The sequence below is a fragment of the Protomyctophum parallelum genome (assembly GCF_964188405.1).
Source record: "Protomyctophum parallelum genome assembly, chromosome: 17".
NCBI lineage: Eukaryota > Metazoa > Chordata > Actinopteri > Myctophiformes > Myctophidae > Protomyctophum > Protomyctophum parallelum.
Genome location: NC_139719.1, coordinates 36,092,966 through 36,108,152, shown reverse-complemented (window position 1 = coordinate 36,108,152; position 15,187 = coordinate 36,092,966). Strand labels below are relative to the sequence as shown.

The 15,187-nt window shown below is 40.1% G+C and overlaps 1 protein-coding gene across 1 annotated transcript; it reads left to right on the top strand.

The window, feature by feature from the left end:
• The first annotated feature begins 1,040 nt into the window (after positions 1–1,040).
• Positions 1,041–15,073, top strand: ube2ib (ubiquitin-conjugating enzyme E2Ib). The gene is made up of 7 exons (XM_083788305.1): positions 1,041–1,183; positions 2,743–2,818; positions 2,951–3,034; positions 7,262–7,334; positions 9,387–9,496; positions 11,925–12,004; positions 14,202–15,073. The coding sequence occupies exons 2-7, from the start codon at positions 2,753–2,755 to the stop codon at positions 14,263–14,265; spliced, it is 477 nt and encodes a 158-aa protein (XP_083644431.1). The 5' UTR covers positions 1,041–1,183; positions 2,743–2,752; the 3' UTR covers positions 14,266–15,073.
• Positions 15,074–15,187: the final 114 nt, after the last annotated feature.

Below are 15,187 nucleotides of genomic sequence, written 5' to 3'. Positions count from 1 at the left end.
TATTGTTGGGGGGGGGGGGGGCTGTGGCTATTTTAAACGCATTTATACTAATATAAAGGTGTTTTGATGATAAACATCTCCATTGTAATAACTGTTAGCAATTGTGTCTCGCAAAGGCACACGATAATGATTTAAAACATTGTTTGATTTAATTGGAATAATTTAAACGATGTTGTTTTAATATAACAACCAAATCCGATTGCTGTGAACTGTACAAGCTGCTTTTGGGTTGTTACGGAAAAGGGGGTCTGCTATTTCGTCAGTACAAAGATGTTGGAAACGAGAAGATCGCTATCTTGAGCCCTCAGCCCTGGGATCAACTCGTTTTGCCGTTTTCTGATCCGGTCCCCCGATCCGGTACAGAGAAAATCAGCGGATACGGATATCACCAAGGATATTTCCCCAGAAACAAGGGTCGTCAAATTGTTACGCCTGTAAAATTCCTTGAAATACATATTTTATATTCCTTTTGGTGTGTCTTTAACTCTTTATTTTATTCTAACTATGGCGACTGCAGAGCAGAGCATTGACTACTCGACTCAACCGGATACGGATAGTAGTCGTGGCCTAAAGCGGACGGATCACACTACTCAGTTCGGAACGAAAGGCTTCCCATCAAGGGTTGGTAAAGTGGCAATGCGGGTACCCATTGGCAAAACAAAGGAAAATAAGTGGGGACTGGGATCATTCGCGCAGTGCCCACACAGGCACACTAGTACACTACACTAAAATATATAAATGTCCAACTTGTTTGATACACTATTAAATACATAAATAATAAAACATGATTAAAAAGAGTATACCTAGCACATTTTCTTATCAACTGTTCAAGGCTTAGCATGCCACTAAACTGTAGAAAAACACCTATTGCTGACTGTAGTAGCCTATGTTTTGTCTTTCTTTTAACACCGATAGAAACGAAAACATATTAGGATGCGCATAAGACAATAATGTGTGATTGGACCCAAACTATGACAGCTCCAGAAACCGCTCATCATACGTATTTAAAGCGAAGGCGGAAGTAAACACCAGTGTACACTCTCGCTCTGCTAAACGTCTCTGATTTGAGTCGGAAGGAACGGGTGGCTTTTCAGGAGGGAAACTTTATCAGGTTTAACCCGATCACAGCACGAATAATTCCAACAACTTGTTTACTTGAGCCATTGCTGCCACATACTGAAGGGTAAGGGCGAATTTGCAGTGATTCCAGTTTTTAATCTGGTCGATATACAAGGTTATTTAAACCGCTGTAGTTTGCGCCATTTTCGCTAGTTTGGTCAATGCGTAAATGTGCGCCTTTTAGAGCTTGCGTTCTTTGTCCTGCTCTGTCCCGGGTGATAAAATGGTTCATACATGCACAGTTCGTCTCCAGTGCTGACGTCAGATCTTAAGAAGCAAGCATCATGTATTCAAACTTTAACAATGTTCACTCTCTCATAGCTGGATCTGTCGCCAAATCAAGTGAAAGTGCGCATTTTTGTGCTGCATCAGGCCGCGCCAGCCGCTAACCGCGCGCCAGCCGCCTGCGAGGCAGCAGCGTTCTGGCGCACATGAGCTAGTTGGCTAGCTGGATAGCATGCTAATTTTAGCCCTGTGTAGAATGTGTTTACATTGCCACTAAGGGAAACTAACAGGTAACCGTGTTGACATGCAGCTGTCGTAACGACTGTTTGGTTCGTAACTCCCGCAGACGCGGAAGCCCGTTGTTCAAATCAAAATGTTAAGTGTGTAAAAAGCGTCTCTTGCGCAGATGATCATAACAGCTAACGTTGGGTAACTTGGTGGCTAAGCCACCGGCCATCTAGTATCAAGTTGTCATGTGGCTTCAGTCTGACGCTCTTTTGAGTATCTCAAGCTGCTCAACAGTCCCACCCGCTGACTCAATATTTGTCCATTTTAATGAATACTTGTGTGTGGCGTTTTTGTTGCCTTGTTATTATGACAGTCTTTACGTCTACGGCGTTGTTGCCATAGAGATCATTAGCTGTTCTTGTGCAGGGACCACTGTGGGTGAATTTCGTTTTGCATGAAGGTATTCTGAATACCACATTACCTGACCAACGGTATCTTGGCTTAATGTGTAGCGGGATACAGTTACGCGTGAAGACTCAAGTCCGGCTGAGTTTCATTGCCACATATTGACCTGCAACACCTGACAAGTTCACCAGCCACATCCAAAATTAGCTGGAGTTAATATCGCACCCCAGTGCAGAAAATAAAGTATGTTCCCCATTTCTGGTAGGAACTATATGGCTATGTAAATGGAAACGTTATTCCAGAATCCAGATGATGTACAATATCCTGTCTATATACTTTTTTTATTCACTAATTTTTAGAGTAAAACTATTCTTCCCTTAGCTTAATGTTTGCAATACCATAGTTCATTAATAAGGAATCATTCATGGTGTTTAACTGTCTATAAGGGCTATGGGATGTAATGGTCATGATGATCAATGCCTGAAATTACTCCTGCAGCCCTTAAAGGGGTATTTCACCCAAAACATTTACTTATTTTCTACTCTATCCGCGAAGCCTTGAATTCATGGAGATTTCTTGGTTTTTATCGCATTACTAAGCCAATATTGATGACCAGTATATCCGAGTCTATCCTGAGCAGCCACTCGGTCATTATTATTGGTGCCTTAGGAATGCAACAAAAATCTCCTTGAATACAAGGCTTCATGGCGTGTGTAATTGATAAAAGCTATCCCTTTTAAATGGAAATCTCTCTTCCAATTGCAGGAGTCCAGAAATGTCTGGGATTGCATTGAGCCGGCTTGCCCAGGAGCGCAAAGCATGGCGTAAAGACCATCCCTTTGTAAGTTACATCTCCATCTCCTATCTGTCACAATTTTCCAGGCTTTTCTACAGCTTTTCAATAGGCCGTGTGTGTATACGGTCTAATCTTTCACTGAACTTTCTCCTCTGATTGTTTGATACTCCTTCTCAGGGATTTGTTGCTGTTCCAACAAAGAATCCAGATGGAACCATGAACCTGATGAATTGGGAGTGTGCTATCCCTGGCAAGAAAGGGGTACTAGGACTTTATTTTTTATTCTTTTACACAATTGAAGTGTGTGTGTGTGTGTGTGTGTGTGTGTGTGTGTGTGTGTGTGTGTGTGTGTGTGTGTGTGTGTGTGTGTGTGTGTGTGTGTGTGTGTGTGTGTGTGTGTGTGTGTGTGTGTGTGTGTGTGTGTGTGTGTGTGTGTGTGTGTGTGTGTGTGTGTGTGTGTGTGTGTGTGTGAGAGTGAGCAGTGTTACTTTATTTTGATCTACAATAGTTAACTGAACTCTAAATAATGATTTATACTTCAGCAACAGTGTTGTGACTTGTTGCTCGTCAGAAAAAGGAAAATGAAATGGGGCCACCCTTTTAAGGGTGGACTAGGCTTCATAAAGATAAGATGGATGTTTTAATTATCCCCTTGAAGAAATTCGTTCTAGCAGCAACAGCAGTAAGCACAATATAGGTACAGGTTATATATATATATATATATATGTGTGTGTGTGTGTATAATCTGTCCCTGGGCATCTGCACGTGCTCTGAGTGAGTTAACATTAGGGAACAAAATAAACACCTGCCAAGGTATGTCGATTTCTTTGGATAATAAATTACGGAGACTAACTAGCCATTATAGTGTCTAAAACAAGTAGGAGCCTAAAGCGCAACCTTTTTAAAGTGGGGGTGTGTGTGTGTGCAGCATGTGATGAATGTGTTCAACTCACGACTAGTCAAGTGGTTAAATTCAAGCAATCTCAGTGAAATTATCCTTAAATGACCCAGTAACGATGTACAAAATCATGTAAAAGAAGCAAATGTTTTCAGTGGAAATGGGGAGAGTTGTGGTACTGTCGTAAATTTAGAGGTAGCCAAGTGACACAAAATAAAGGATGTATAAGCCAGCAACAGCTCAGCTTAAGAAATGTGAGCTTGTAGATCACTTGATTTTGTGGTGCGCTCTAAGAGCAGCTGCAGATTTCTCTCACACAAACCCATTATATATTAATTATTGTTTGCCCCCTTTTTCATCCCAATTTAGTCCTTATGCCAAGTCACAAGTGTTACATTTCTGGGTTGTCACTGCTGTTGTATCCTACCGACTCGCCTGCCAGTGAGGACCCCACACCCGTAGTACGTGCAATGACCAATTACACCCTCCCCGCGCAGTTTCCTTTCCCCAAACGCAAAGCCAGATCCACCACAGTAGATTTGAACTCGCAACCTCTGTGGTGATGGTCAGGAATTTTACCACTGCGCCACCCGATCGCCCGTATTTCTGTATCTAATCGTCAATCTAATCATTTTCTTTATGTACTTCAGAGCGGCTGATTGTGTTTTAAGATTGGTTCTGAAAAAGTTGAGGGATGTGTACATTGAATTGCAGTTTGCTCTGTCATTACATTAAAACAGTTTTACTCTGATGGGCACTTTGGGCAGCATTACCCTTTCCAGGGTGTTTTATCAAGCCATGCCCCAGACCCCTCAACATGGGTTTGATTTCTGAAATTGACACCCTTTCTCAGCCCTCATGGGTTAGAAGGTCTGCTAACCCATTTTTACGTTTGTAAATAGTACAAAAATGGTACAAACATTAACCGGAAGATTGGGCACATGAGGTAGTCATGGCAAAAATGTAAGTAAATAAAAAAAAGGAATAAATGTAACATGCTTTGGAAAAAGGTCTGTACCGATATGCATAATTGGAATATTTGACATTTAAGATTTCTACAATTGCTAGAATTAGCTACAAAACTGCATAGCGATCATTATGGCATAAACCATAAGTAAAAGGGTGGATTTAAGTCTGATTATGACGTACAGTGGCGTGCATGTTCAAATCATGTGTAATCATATGTATACTATCCATTATTTCAGACCATTTTCTAATCTAGCATACTTTTATTATTTGACGCTCGTTAATGTGTCATAAATCAAGGCAATAATGTCAAATAGGCCTACATCTGTCAAGCAACCCTCTGCGATTATAGATTTTTTGTTCGAGCGGTTAACTACAGTAGGCTACACTTGGTTGATCTTGGTTTATGATGAGGCTTATGTCCCTTACGCCAAAGTGCTTCATAAATAAGCGCTTTTACACTGAAGATGATGGCCAATGTTGATGGAAAAAAATATTGTATTGATATCGCAACACCCAGTATTGTATCACACTTAGTATACCCTTAGTATAAAGTATCACCAGTGACTATGCATGAATGGATATATTGTGTACAGACGATCAACAGTGACTATACTGTGGTTATCGATTATATAGGATAGGCAAGTGGATGGCATAGGATTGACCTTTATTGATCCCTCGAGGGATATGTAGCTGCCTTGGAGTTAAACGGTCATGACAAATAAAGCTAATAAAACGAGTTTGCTAATACAAAAATAAAAGCTTAAATTAGGCCAGCAAGGCTAAGTATGTAAAAGGGCATAGGGTAGCAAAAAGTACAGTATCAACACTGTATATGAGTAGTATACTATACAGTGACTGAGTATACAGCCCATCGATGTAGCAGTTGATACAGTTATACTTAACAGGCATCTGTCATGGTTCTGTAGTCCATATACAAATGTGCCGGAGTCATGCAGGAGTCAATCCAAGAACCGGACCGAGCATATCAGGCTTGGTTGTGAGAGCCTGATGGCTACTGCCACAAAGTCGCTATAGTCCGGCTGAATGTGCTCCTCATTCCCAATAGCACTTCATGCTTGTCTGACTTCATTAGGAGTAGGTGTGGAACAAAAAATCAATACTGCGATAAATTGACATATTTCTCATGCAATAATATGTTATCAATACACTGGAGCGCACCGACTCTCTGTGTGTATGTGTATGGGCCCAATATTTCCCTATAATTCAAGATTAATTTCGATTGGACTTATGCGATTGGCTTAAAATGTAAATATTGTAATTGTCATAGTGTTATGTCTATAACACAATGTAAAAATGATAGTTCTAAGTCTGAAAACGTTAAACATAGAATAAATAACATGACGTTATGACATATGCAATATATGTCACATAGGCCATTAAGTGTACACTATTCTTCTAATGTACATATCGATGAGTTTTTGTGTTTGTGTTGTCATCTCCACAGTGACACATGCACATAGTACTGTTGAGTGATCAAGCAGCACCATGAAAGTTGTCTCTCTCAGTGATGTAAATGGGTTTTCAAAGTAATGGGTTCCAGGACCCATCATCTTTTAGATGGGTCCCAGGGACATTTTATGAGTTCTACTTCAACAACGTTAGAGTACAGTATTGCATCCCAGGACCCCCGCAGGGTGACATGATCTCAATTTAGTGCGTAAGGATGCAGGCTATTTGCATCACTGGTCTATTCTCTTGCATAGAGGCAATACTTGCAGCAAAACGTCAAATGTACACACGAACAAACACTTGTTGAAAGTAGCAGTTATGTTTCACGTGTGCAGGTAGCTTTGTTTACTTCCTGTTAGACTGGCAGTCCCAGGCTGGACAGAATCGAAGCAACTCTGTCTCGTTTCGTGTTTGTCCATCTTTTCCCTTGTTCATTCTTTCCTTAATCTGTACTCTGGTCCATATCAATCAGTCAGCAGTTTAAACCCCTGCCACAGCTGAGTTTGATTCAAATAATCTGATCCTCCACACCTGGGCATGGCCCAATAGTATTTTAAATTCACAGACTTCCTGTCTCTGAATTTCAAATTGTTACAGCAGTGTAATAATCTAATCAAATTTCCAAACTTTTTAAAGTTTATGTTCACTTAGGGACAGTTAAGGTGGTTGCACACCGGCTGCGTTTTTCGGAAAACTGATGGAGAAACGCTGCTTGAAAATCCGAATTTGCGCCCGGTGTGACCTTTACAAATGTGTTTTGAGATGGTTCTGGGATGGTGATAAAAAGTTTAGTTCTGTAGCCCTGATTAGAACCAAGAACTTACACTAACATCATGGAGCCATGGGCAAGTTGTGGTCAGTGTGTTAAAGAGGCACTATGCAATTTGTTGTATGTTGTTTAATGTATTGCTTCATGTACTTGTACTAAATTATTTCAGCTTTTTACCTTTTTGAGAGAGTGGGCTGGTGATACAAAACCAAAATTGTATGATAATGACAGATTACCAAAAAAATGCATCGTCAGATTCACTTGTTTTAACAATGTAGGTGTTTTCATGAAGCAGTCTTTCAAGAACTTGAGACATGTATTATGCTGAATGATCTCTTGCATTTTTATTTATGTTAAAAATGTTTACTTTCTCCAAATTCAGACCCCATGGGAAGGAGGCCTGTTCAAACTACGCATGTTGTTCAAGGATGACTACCCCTCCTCACCCCCAAAATGTGAGTTGTGGTGTCTGAAACGTGTTTTAGTGTGTACACAAACCATCAGTAAATGCAATCCACTACTGTATGCTCAGGGGGGAGAGAGAGGGGAGTTGCACCACTAAGTTCACACATATTCACACAGCGTTGTAACTTGTTTGGCCTGCTAGGGCAGTGCTGCTGTATGAGAGATCAACTTACTACAGTTAAAACCATGATAGGGCAGAGCATTACACTGACATCGGCATGTCTAGAACTATGTTACAGTTTGGATCCTAGGCTCATTCCTGTAATGGGGAATACACGCAAACGCACACAGGCTGTTTGGCCTGCTGAATCAATCTTGGAGAGCAGTGGGTGGGTTAATGCTTGTATATAAAGTTCTCCAAAATGCTATATTGTTATGAGCAATATAACGTTTATAATATAAATAAGAAATATCCACATTTTCAGTGTACTTTCAACAACGTGAAGGAAAATATTCTGCCTAAATTGATTCATAATTATGAACCAATACATTGTTTTTGTATTTATTTATTTTTGTCAAATAAATAACAACAATGTGGTATATTGTTGAATTGTGTAATTAAAAACGAGAACAGTATATACATGCAAGCAACGCTCAACAATACACCCAGGTGGGTTATCATGAGTTATTAAATATGTCCACCACTTGCACAACAGGTTTATCCCAGCAGGGGGAGACACGATCACATAGTGGAGTTTACTAGTACAGTATTGTGTGTGGGTGTGTATGACTGTCTCAATGTCCATGTAATGTATTTCACTCAAGCCAATTATGACTATTAGAATGCCTAGCCATAACTTATCATGACTAAGAATGGACCAATTAAGCTAAAATCTTTATTCTCATTTCTTTTCCCCAACATTGCATGGGCATTTTAGTTGGTAAACAACATATTTAGTGTTTTATGTCTTGTTTCATATTGCTTAAATCAGAACTTGTTCATCTAAGAGCAGACGTGGTCCCTTAGAAAGCATACAACACAAACAAGGTTTTATTGTATTTCGTTCCACTTTTTTTTTGGCACTTCATAACATGTTTGTCTCCACCAGCCGAAGGCATGGGGAGAGTATGTTATGCACTCTGTCCGTGTGTCCGTCTGTGGACAGCTAATCTCTGGCACCGTTGGCTTGATCGCAGCCAAACTCTGCACATACACTCCCTGGATCTTTTACATGAGCCTGTTATACAGTAGCACCACCAGGAGGCCAATATTTGCAAAAACTGGTCTTTCAGATTTTTCATACTCTATCCTGATAATGAATTGCATTTTTATAAATTTTGCATGCACATTCCCACTAGGAACAAATGCCACTTGTAACTTCTCAAATCAGCCTCATGGTGGCGCATGCTGATTGGCTAAGATTGGCTTCCAAAGTTTACAGGAGTGGCCCGTTTTGTACAAAATGCTGCAAAACATGAACGCAGCTTCCGATTGCGGTGACACTGTGCACGCATATTCCCACTAGGCTGAGGAAGAAATTCCACTTGACTTTAAAAGAAAATTGACCGTGTTGGCCAGACAATTGGGTCAGGTGGGCCACACGACCTGCTGGCCAATATATGTCAGACTTATTTGTAATGCTGCTGAATGATAACTGCTGAATTGTAGAAACTTGTATCAGTTGAGTTTACTTCCTGAAGTATAGCTTCAGTATGTTTTACCAAAACATCCCAAAACTTGTATTCCAGATCATGATATGGTGAATTTGATGGATTCCCTTCTTGTATAAAATAAATTCAGCATTGATTTGAGTCTATTTAGAGCAAAAACAGGATGAGGGCTAGTATAGATCTCCAATAAATACGTCGATAATGGAGTGTTATACTTGCCTTCTTTTCCGTAATTAAAGGCAAGAACATAACGCATCCATAAATGTTATGATCACATCACCAGTGCAAGTTTGGTCAAACTAATAGAGGTTCAAAAATGAAAGTCAAATTCATCTAGCAAACGATTGTGGGGTTGTGTGTTTTCTTAAAACGTGACCTGTACAATATATCCAGAATGAAATTGATTTTGTACACATTTCCTTGTGTTGCAGGTAAATTTGAGCCTCCACTCTTCCATCCAAATGTATATCCGTCAGGCACAGTATGCCTATCTATTCTAGAGGAGGACAAGGATTGGAGACCCGCCATCACAATAAAGCAGGTCAGGATCGCAAACGTTATATTTCTATTTATTTAGGGAAGTGGGAATTCTGCCCCAGTATTGATGAGGATTTGATCTCATTCCAGCCAGGTTGCCCCTAGTTCCCCAGGCAATGACGTTATCACAGTATTATCAATAATAGACCCTGGAATATCAACCTTTCCTGATAATTTATGTTCAGCTCAATGTTTATGATTTTCTTCAGAAGCTACAGTAGCAGTAATTGTAGACACAGGTAATGTGTGTGTGTGTGTGTGTGTGTGTGTGTGTGTGTGGTATCTTTGCATAAATAAAAACGCAATGTATCACAAAGGTAATGCAACCACTGGAATTACTAGAAACTAAAGCTGTCTAGATTTGGTTCAACTGAATACACCACTACACACATGAAAACACTGGGGATACAGTTACAGTCCTTAATCAGATTTTCTTTGAAATCCCGTTTATTAAATGATGAAAGCCAAGGTACTGATCCCTGAATGTGCGACAGGTCTGACATTAGCTGAGTCAGGGCTCGAGTCGAGCTTAGTGACCTCTTGTCCTCCTGGGGCAGATAAAAATAGGATTGGGGTCACCTGATAGCTGAGTGGTTAAAGGTGCAAACCACTTATGCTCTGTGTCAGAGCATGACATTCCCCAGTTTGATTCCCGGGCTGCATGTCACTCCCGAACTCACTCTCCATGTTTCCTGTCTCTCTAGTCTACACTGTATCAAAGTCAACTTTCAACAAAGGCCAGAAAAGCCTGAGAAGGGAGGGAAAAAAAGATCGACGAGGATGCAAATAAACTTTGGAATGAACATTACAATGAACTCCTGATGGACTCCCAATGGCCAGTCCGTGGTAGAGGCAGAAAGAGATATTGGCAGCATAGCTGTGCACTTTATGTAAAGTTGAGGTTATACAAGTACAACTTTTATGCAAAGCCTACATCTGCAGCCAGCTGTTAAGAAAACTGACTTGAGCTAAACTGACATGACCTTCTTTTTCTTTCAATAATATATTGATTGATTTTTACATTTTATGACCATGACGAAGACAAGACAGGAAAAAACAAACAAAACAAACAAACAAAAACAGACAGCTCAGCTCTGGCACGTTGTGGAACAAAGGACACAGTTATACACATATACCAAAAAATTAAATACAAAACTAATATACAAAACCAATTCAGTTTGGTGCTTAAAAGTCTAGATGGGTTAACAACTCCACAAAAGATATGCATATACATACATACATACATAACAATAACATACATGACTTTATCCATCAAGGTTAGTGGCATCGCTTCTGTCCAGGAACCCTATGGTCAAGGTGGTAGCTAACTGAGGGCCAACAAATCTCAAATATGGGTCCCATATTTTATAGAAGGTATCTGTGGTGGAGCGTAGCAGGCAGCTCAGGAATTCCAACGGCACACACTGCATGATTATTTTGTGCCAATCTTTTTTTGTTGGTTTCTCATTAATCCAAGACAACAGAATACTTTTCCTAGCAGCATAAGTTAAGAGATTAAACAGACGTGTATGGAACTTGTTAACAATCTTGTCATCAGGCAGCCCAAGAATCAAACACATAGGGTCGGGTTCAAACTCTTATGACATGACCATATACAGTGAATATAATTTCCCTCTTCAGTTTTACACTTAAGACAGAGAGGAGATAGAGTAGGGTTCATTTTATGGCGAAGGCTAGGTGAGATCTGTAATCCGTGTATGGTTCTTAGCTGAATCGACCAAGCTCTATTACACACAGAAAGTTTTTTGGCATTTTCAAATATTTCACACCAAACCTCGTCTGAAATTTCAACCTCAAGATCACTTTCCCATTTCCTCTTAGCATCTTGTGTGTCAACAGTTTGACATGACCTTCTTATGATGGACCAGCAATTCTCATGTAGTGACAATCTCACCCGTTCATCCGATTAGATAACATATGACTTCTCCCCTGAGACAGCCCCCCCACACACACACACACCTGTACTTTGATGATGATCATCTAATAATTTCTATGATTAATTCATGTTAAAGGTCATGATTTTAATGATCTTTGGCATAAACTGACTGGTTGATTGGAGTTGATGTTGGACAGTATCAAATGAGTAGATGTTTTGAGACTGATGGCAACCAGCAAACATTATTTCTGTGCATGATCTGCAGATTGTATCACAGTTTGTGGGACATGTATCATTAGGATGATGGGATTTATTTTAACCTGGCAATTATGACAGTTGAGATGTAATGCTGCAGGAAGCCACGTCCTCTAACACTTTTTCACATGATTGTCACACTCCGACTGACCAACACTGGACTTGCCACAGCAGCCACACTGTTTGAGAAACCGTACATTATATCGCACGTGTAGCCCTCGTAGACCCATTTACAATCTTTGAGCTTTTGTTTTGATTTGTTTGTTCATTGATTTTGCAGATCCTATTAGGCATCCAGGAACTTCTAAATGAGCCAAATATCCAGGATCCTGCCCAAGCAGAGGCATACACAATTTATTGGTGAGTGATATAGGTGACATTGTGTGTGGAGAGTGACGGGGTGAACCAAGTGCATTTACACGCGTAAGCTGTTTCACACGGGAAGCCCCTACAAAAATCATCAAGTTTGGTCAAACTAATAGAGGGACACAGAGAGACAGATACAGAAATCAAATCTCCATATATGGGCATAAAAGGGACACAGACAGGGTATTGCATAGCCGGGTGGGGCATGGATCTCCAACTTCCATTGTTACTGACTCTGTGCTCTACAGCCGGGCACCGGTCTTGTAGGTTTATAATGCAAATGCCTAAACCTCATTGCATTTTCAGTCATGAGATTGTATTTAGCTTTATTCCATACATTTTCATTCAATGAAGTAATTCATAACTTGTATAAAGAAAAACTGACATGGAGATGAATATTGTCATCTTGCCTCTAGGAATTCCTTAGTATCAGAGGGTTTGAGCATGCCATGCACATCTTTTTACTGTAGGCCGGGGGTACAACTTTCTATTTTTTTATATATATATATATATATATATATATATAATATTTCTATAGTACTAACAATGAAAGCATGAAACCAAACTAATTTAAAAGCCACTTTCTCCTTTTTATTTCATAAAGAGTACACTGAGGGAGCATATCTGATTCCACAAGGAAGGTTACCGTTATTTCACAATTGCAGAGCCCTTATGGCAAATGCCCTTTTGCCCTCCTGTTACAATCCTTGCCCCAGGGACCAAGAGCAACAGCTGGTCTGCAGATCTCAGAGTTTGCTGACAAGTGGCTTAAGAAGATAAAGCTTTAATGATGAGTGGTGGAATTTGGTGTAGTTGTATTCTATGTACAGTAGTATTTCATTCATATGCCTTACTGATTATCTAGATTAGAAGACATCTGGACGAATTGTTGCACATGCACCAGTGGTACCCACATTTCTTTTACTTGAGAACTGCTTTTAAAATGACCGGCTCAACAAGATCTACCAAGCAGAAGAAATATTATCCCATTGCTGAAAATCTTTTGGAAATGTACCTGAGGGGGCTTTGGAATAGTGGCGCTGGCAATGCATAGGACAACATTTATATTAATTTATATGAACTTAATAATGCTACTAATGTTTGCCTGAAGCCAAAGCATTGCATTGTGGGTTTGCCTACTATAGAAGCCGTAAAGGAAGCTGACAAGCCCTTCTTGATGTCAATCAAGTCACCTTAATTCAAATTCCAGATTTCCAAATTAATTTATTATTATTATTTTTTAGGGGCATGTCATGTGGTCTACCTGTGCAGCCCTTGTGATCTACTGGTAGATTGCTGGGGTCAAGGCAAAAACATCACAATACGAATCATATAAATTGCATTTCAATGCATTCATGATTTGTGGCCGTTGTGCAAAACGGGACTGTTTGCAAACTTTAAAAGACAATTGTAGGAACCGGACTGGAATTTAAAAGATCTGACACATAATTCTTGATTCTTGATCACTTCCGAGATAATTTCTACTTTTTCATGTGAATTTTGAACAGCAATATGTGCGTTTTGAAGAAACCACAAACTGGCGGAAAATGGAGTTGTCACAAATGGCTGAGGGCTGTATTACTATTTACTTCATAACAGGGGCATTTGCAATTTGCATCATGATCCAAGGATTCCAGAGATTTTTTCTTTTTATTATGGTATGACCTACGGTTCAAGCATTGTAGGCCAAAGCGTGAATTGTCCTGTTATAGAGGGCGTGCAGACGTTTATCCGACATACCAAAACCATGAGTTGCTGGTTACAAATCACCCGTGCTGCGGGTTACAAATCACCTGTGGCGTGCGGTTAGGGTTAGGTTAGTGTTTGGGGCAGGTGTCGTTTGCAGGCATTTTTCCGACATACCGACAGTCATTAGTCCTTTATAGTGCCACCATGTGCGGGGGCAGAGGTTATTCCTTGGTCAACTGGGCGTGTGCGTGCAAAAGTACACGGTACAGTGATCGATACAACCAATGAGATTAGCTGTTCACATACAGACTCACAGGAGCGAAAACAATCCTTTGCCTCTGGCCTTTACAGCCTCCTGGGAATATAATACGTTGAATAATAAGTTCAATGAACTTAAAGGTACAATTTGTTAACTTTTTTCCCCCCTATTTTTGTAAAAGTAAAAATATTTCTTGTGGTTCACCTTGACATTTTGGACTCATTTTCTTTGTTTTTCTTGCAGCCAAAACAGAGTAGAATATGAAAAAAGAGTTCGAGCACAGGCCAAAAAATTCTCTCCCTCGTAAGGAGCGCGAAGACTCCGATCCACTCCGCTACGGCAGAAGGAATGGGTTAAAAACAAGGATCACCTCCCCGCTCTCAGTCTCTCAATGAATGTGCTCCTCTCACATCAGGACTCGCCTAAGGACTTCTATTTAAAAACTCCACACACATTCTGTGCCATCCGCTCCCCTCTGACTGCCCCGTTTGTTTTTTGTTCTTATTTTGTATGTTCTTAATTGGTTGGCACGTAATGTTGGGAGGGGGTGGGTGCCCCTAGCACCCTGGTCATTTCCTTTTTTTAAGCCGTTGCATTAATTGTCTTACGTGGTGCAAGGGACACAGCAGCTCGGTACCAGTTTTCAACAACTCCATACAAACCTGATCTGTCATCAGTGTTTGAGGAATTAAAATGTTTGTTTTTTCTTTTTCTTTTCTGTTTTTCTGTTTTTCTTTTTTTTGTCTCTCAACAGGGTCTATTCCTTAAGTTCCCCCTGTATGTTCCATGATTTTAATGTACAATTTGCTATTACTTCATTGTCAGTATTTCAACTGCTGTATGATGAATGGCACTTTTATACCGTTCTATTTCACTTAGTGTCTCTAGATGGCTCTGTCTGATTCTCTTATGCAGGTTTTCTATTCAGCATGCTGTAATATATGATAGATTCTGCTGCCTTGGCTGTCTCTTGTTCTTTAGAGTGTTTGCTATGGAGGAGAAAAGAAAATGGCCACGTTGACTGAGGCAGGTAGGCTTTCTTCTGTACCAACCTTTTTGTTTATATGGTGCTTTTGTTCATGTATGTGTTGGAGTAAATAAACTGTTTCTACAAAGCTCTTTTGATTTTATTCACTAAAGCAGTTATCCAAACCAGAGAATGTATGTACATGCGTACAGAAACATTGACGCATTACTGCGTGAATTTTACATGTTAAGCAAAACAACTA

Bases quoted from the DNA above. Each gene is read 5' to 3' on its own strand.
- ube2ib (XM_083788305.1), top strand. From the start codon at position 2,753: ATGTCTGGGATTGCATTGAGCCGGCTTGCCCAGGAGCGCAAAGCATGG. The intron at 2,819-2,950 runs GTAAGTTACATC...ACTCCTTCTCAG, and splicing joins GGCGTAAAGACCATCCCTTT to GGATTTGTTGCTGTTCCAAC. The intron at 9,497-11,924 runs GTCAGGATCGCA...TTGATTTTGCAG, and splicing joins CCGCCATCACAATAAAGCAG to ATCCTATTAGGCATCCAGGA.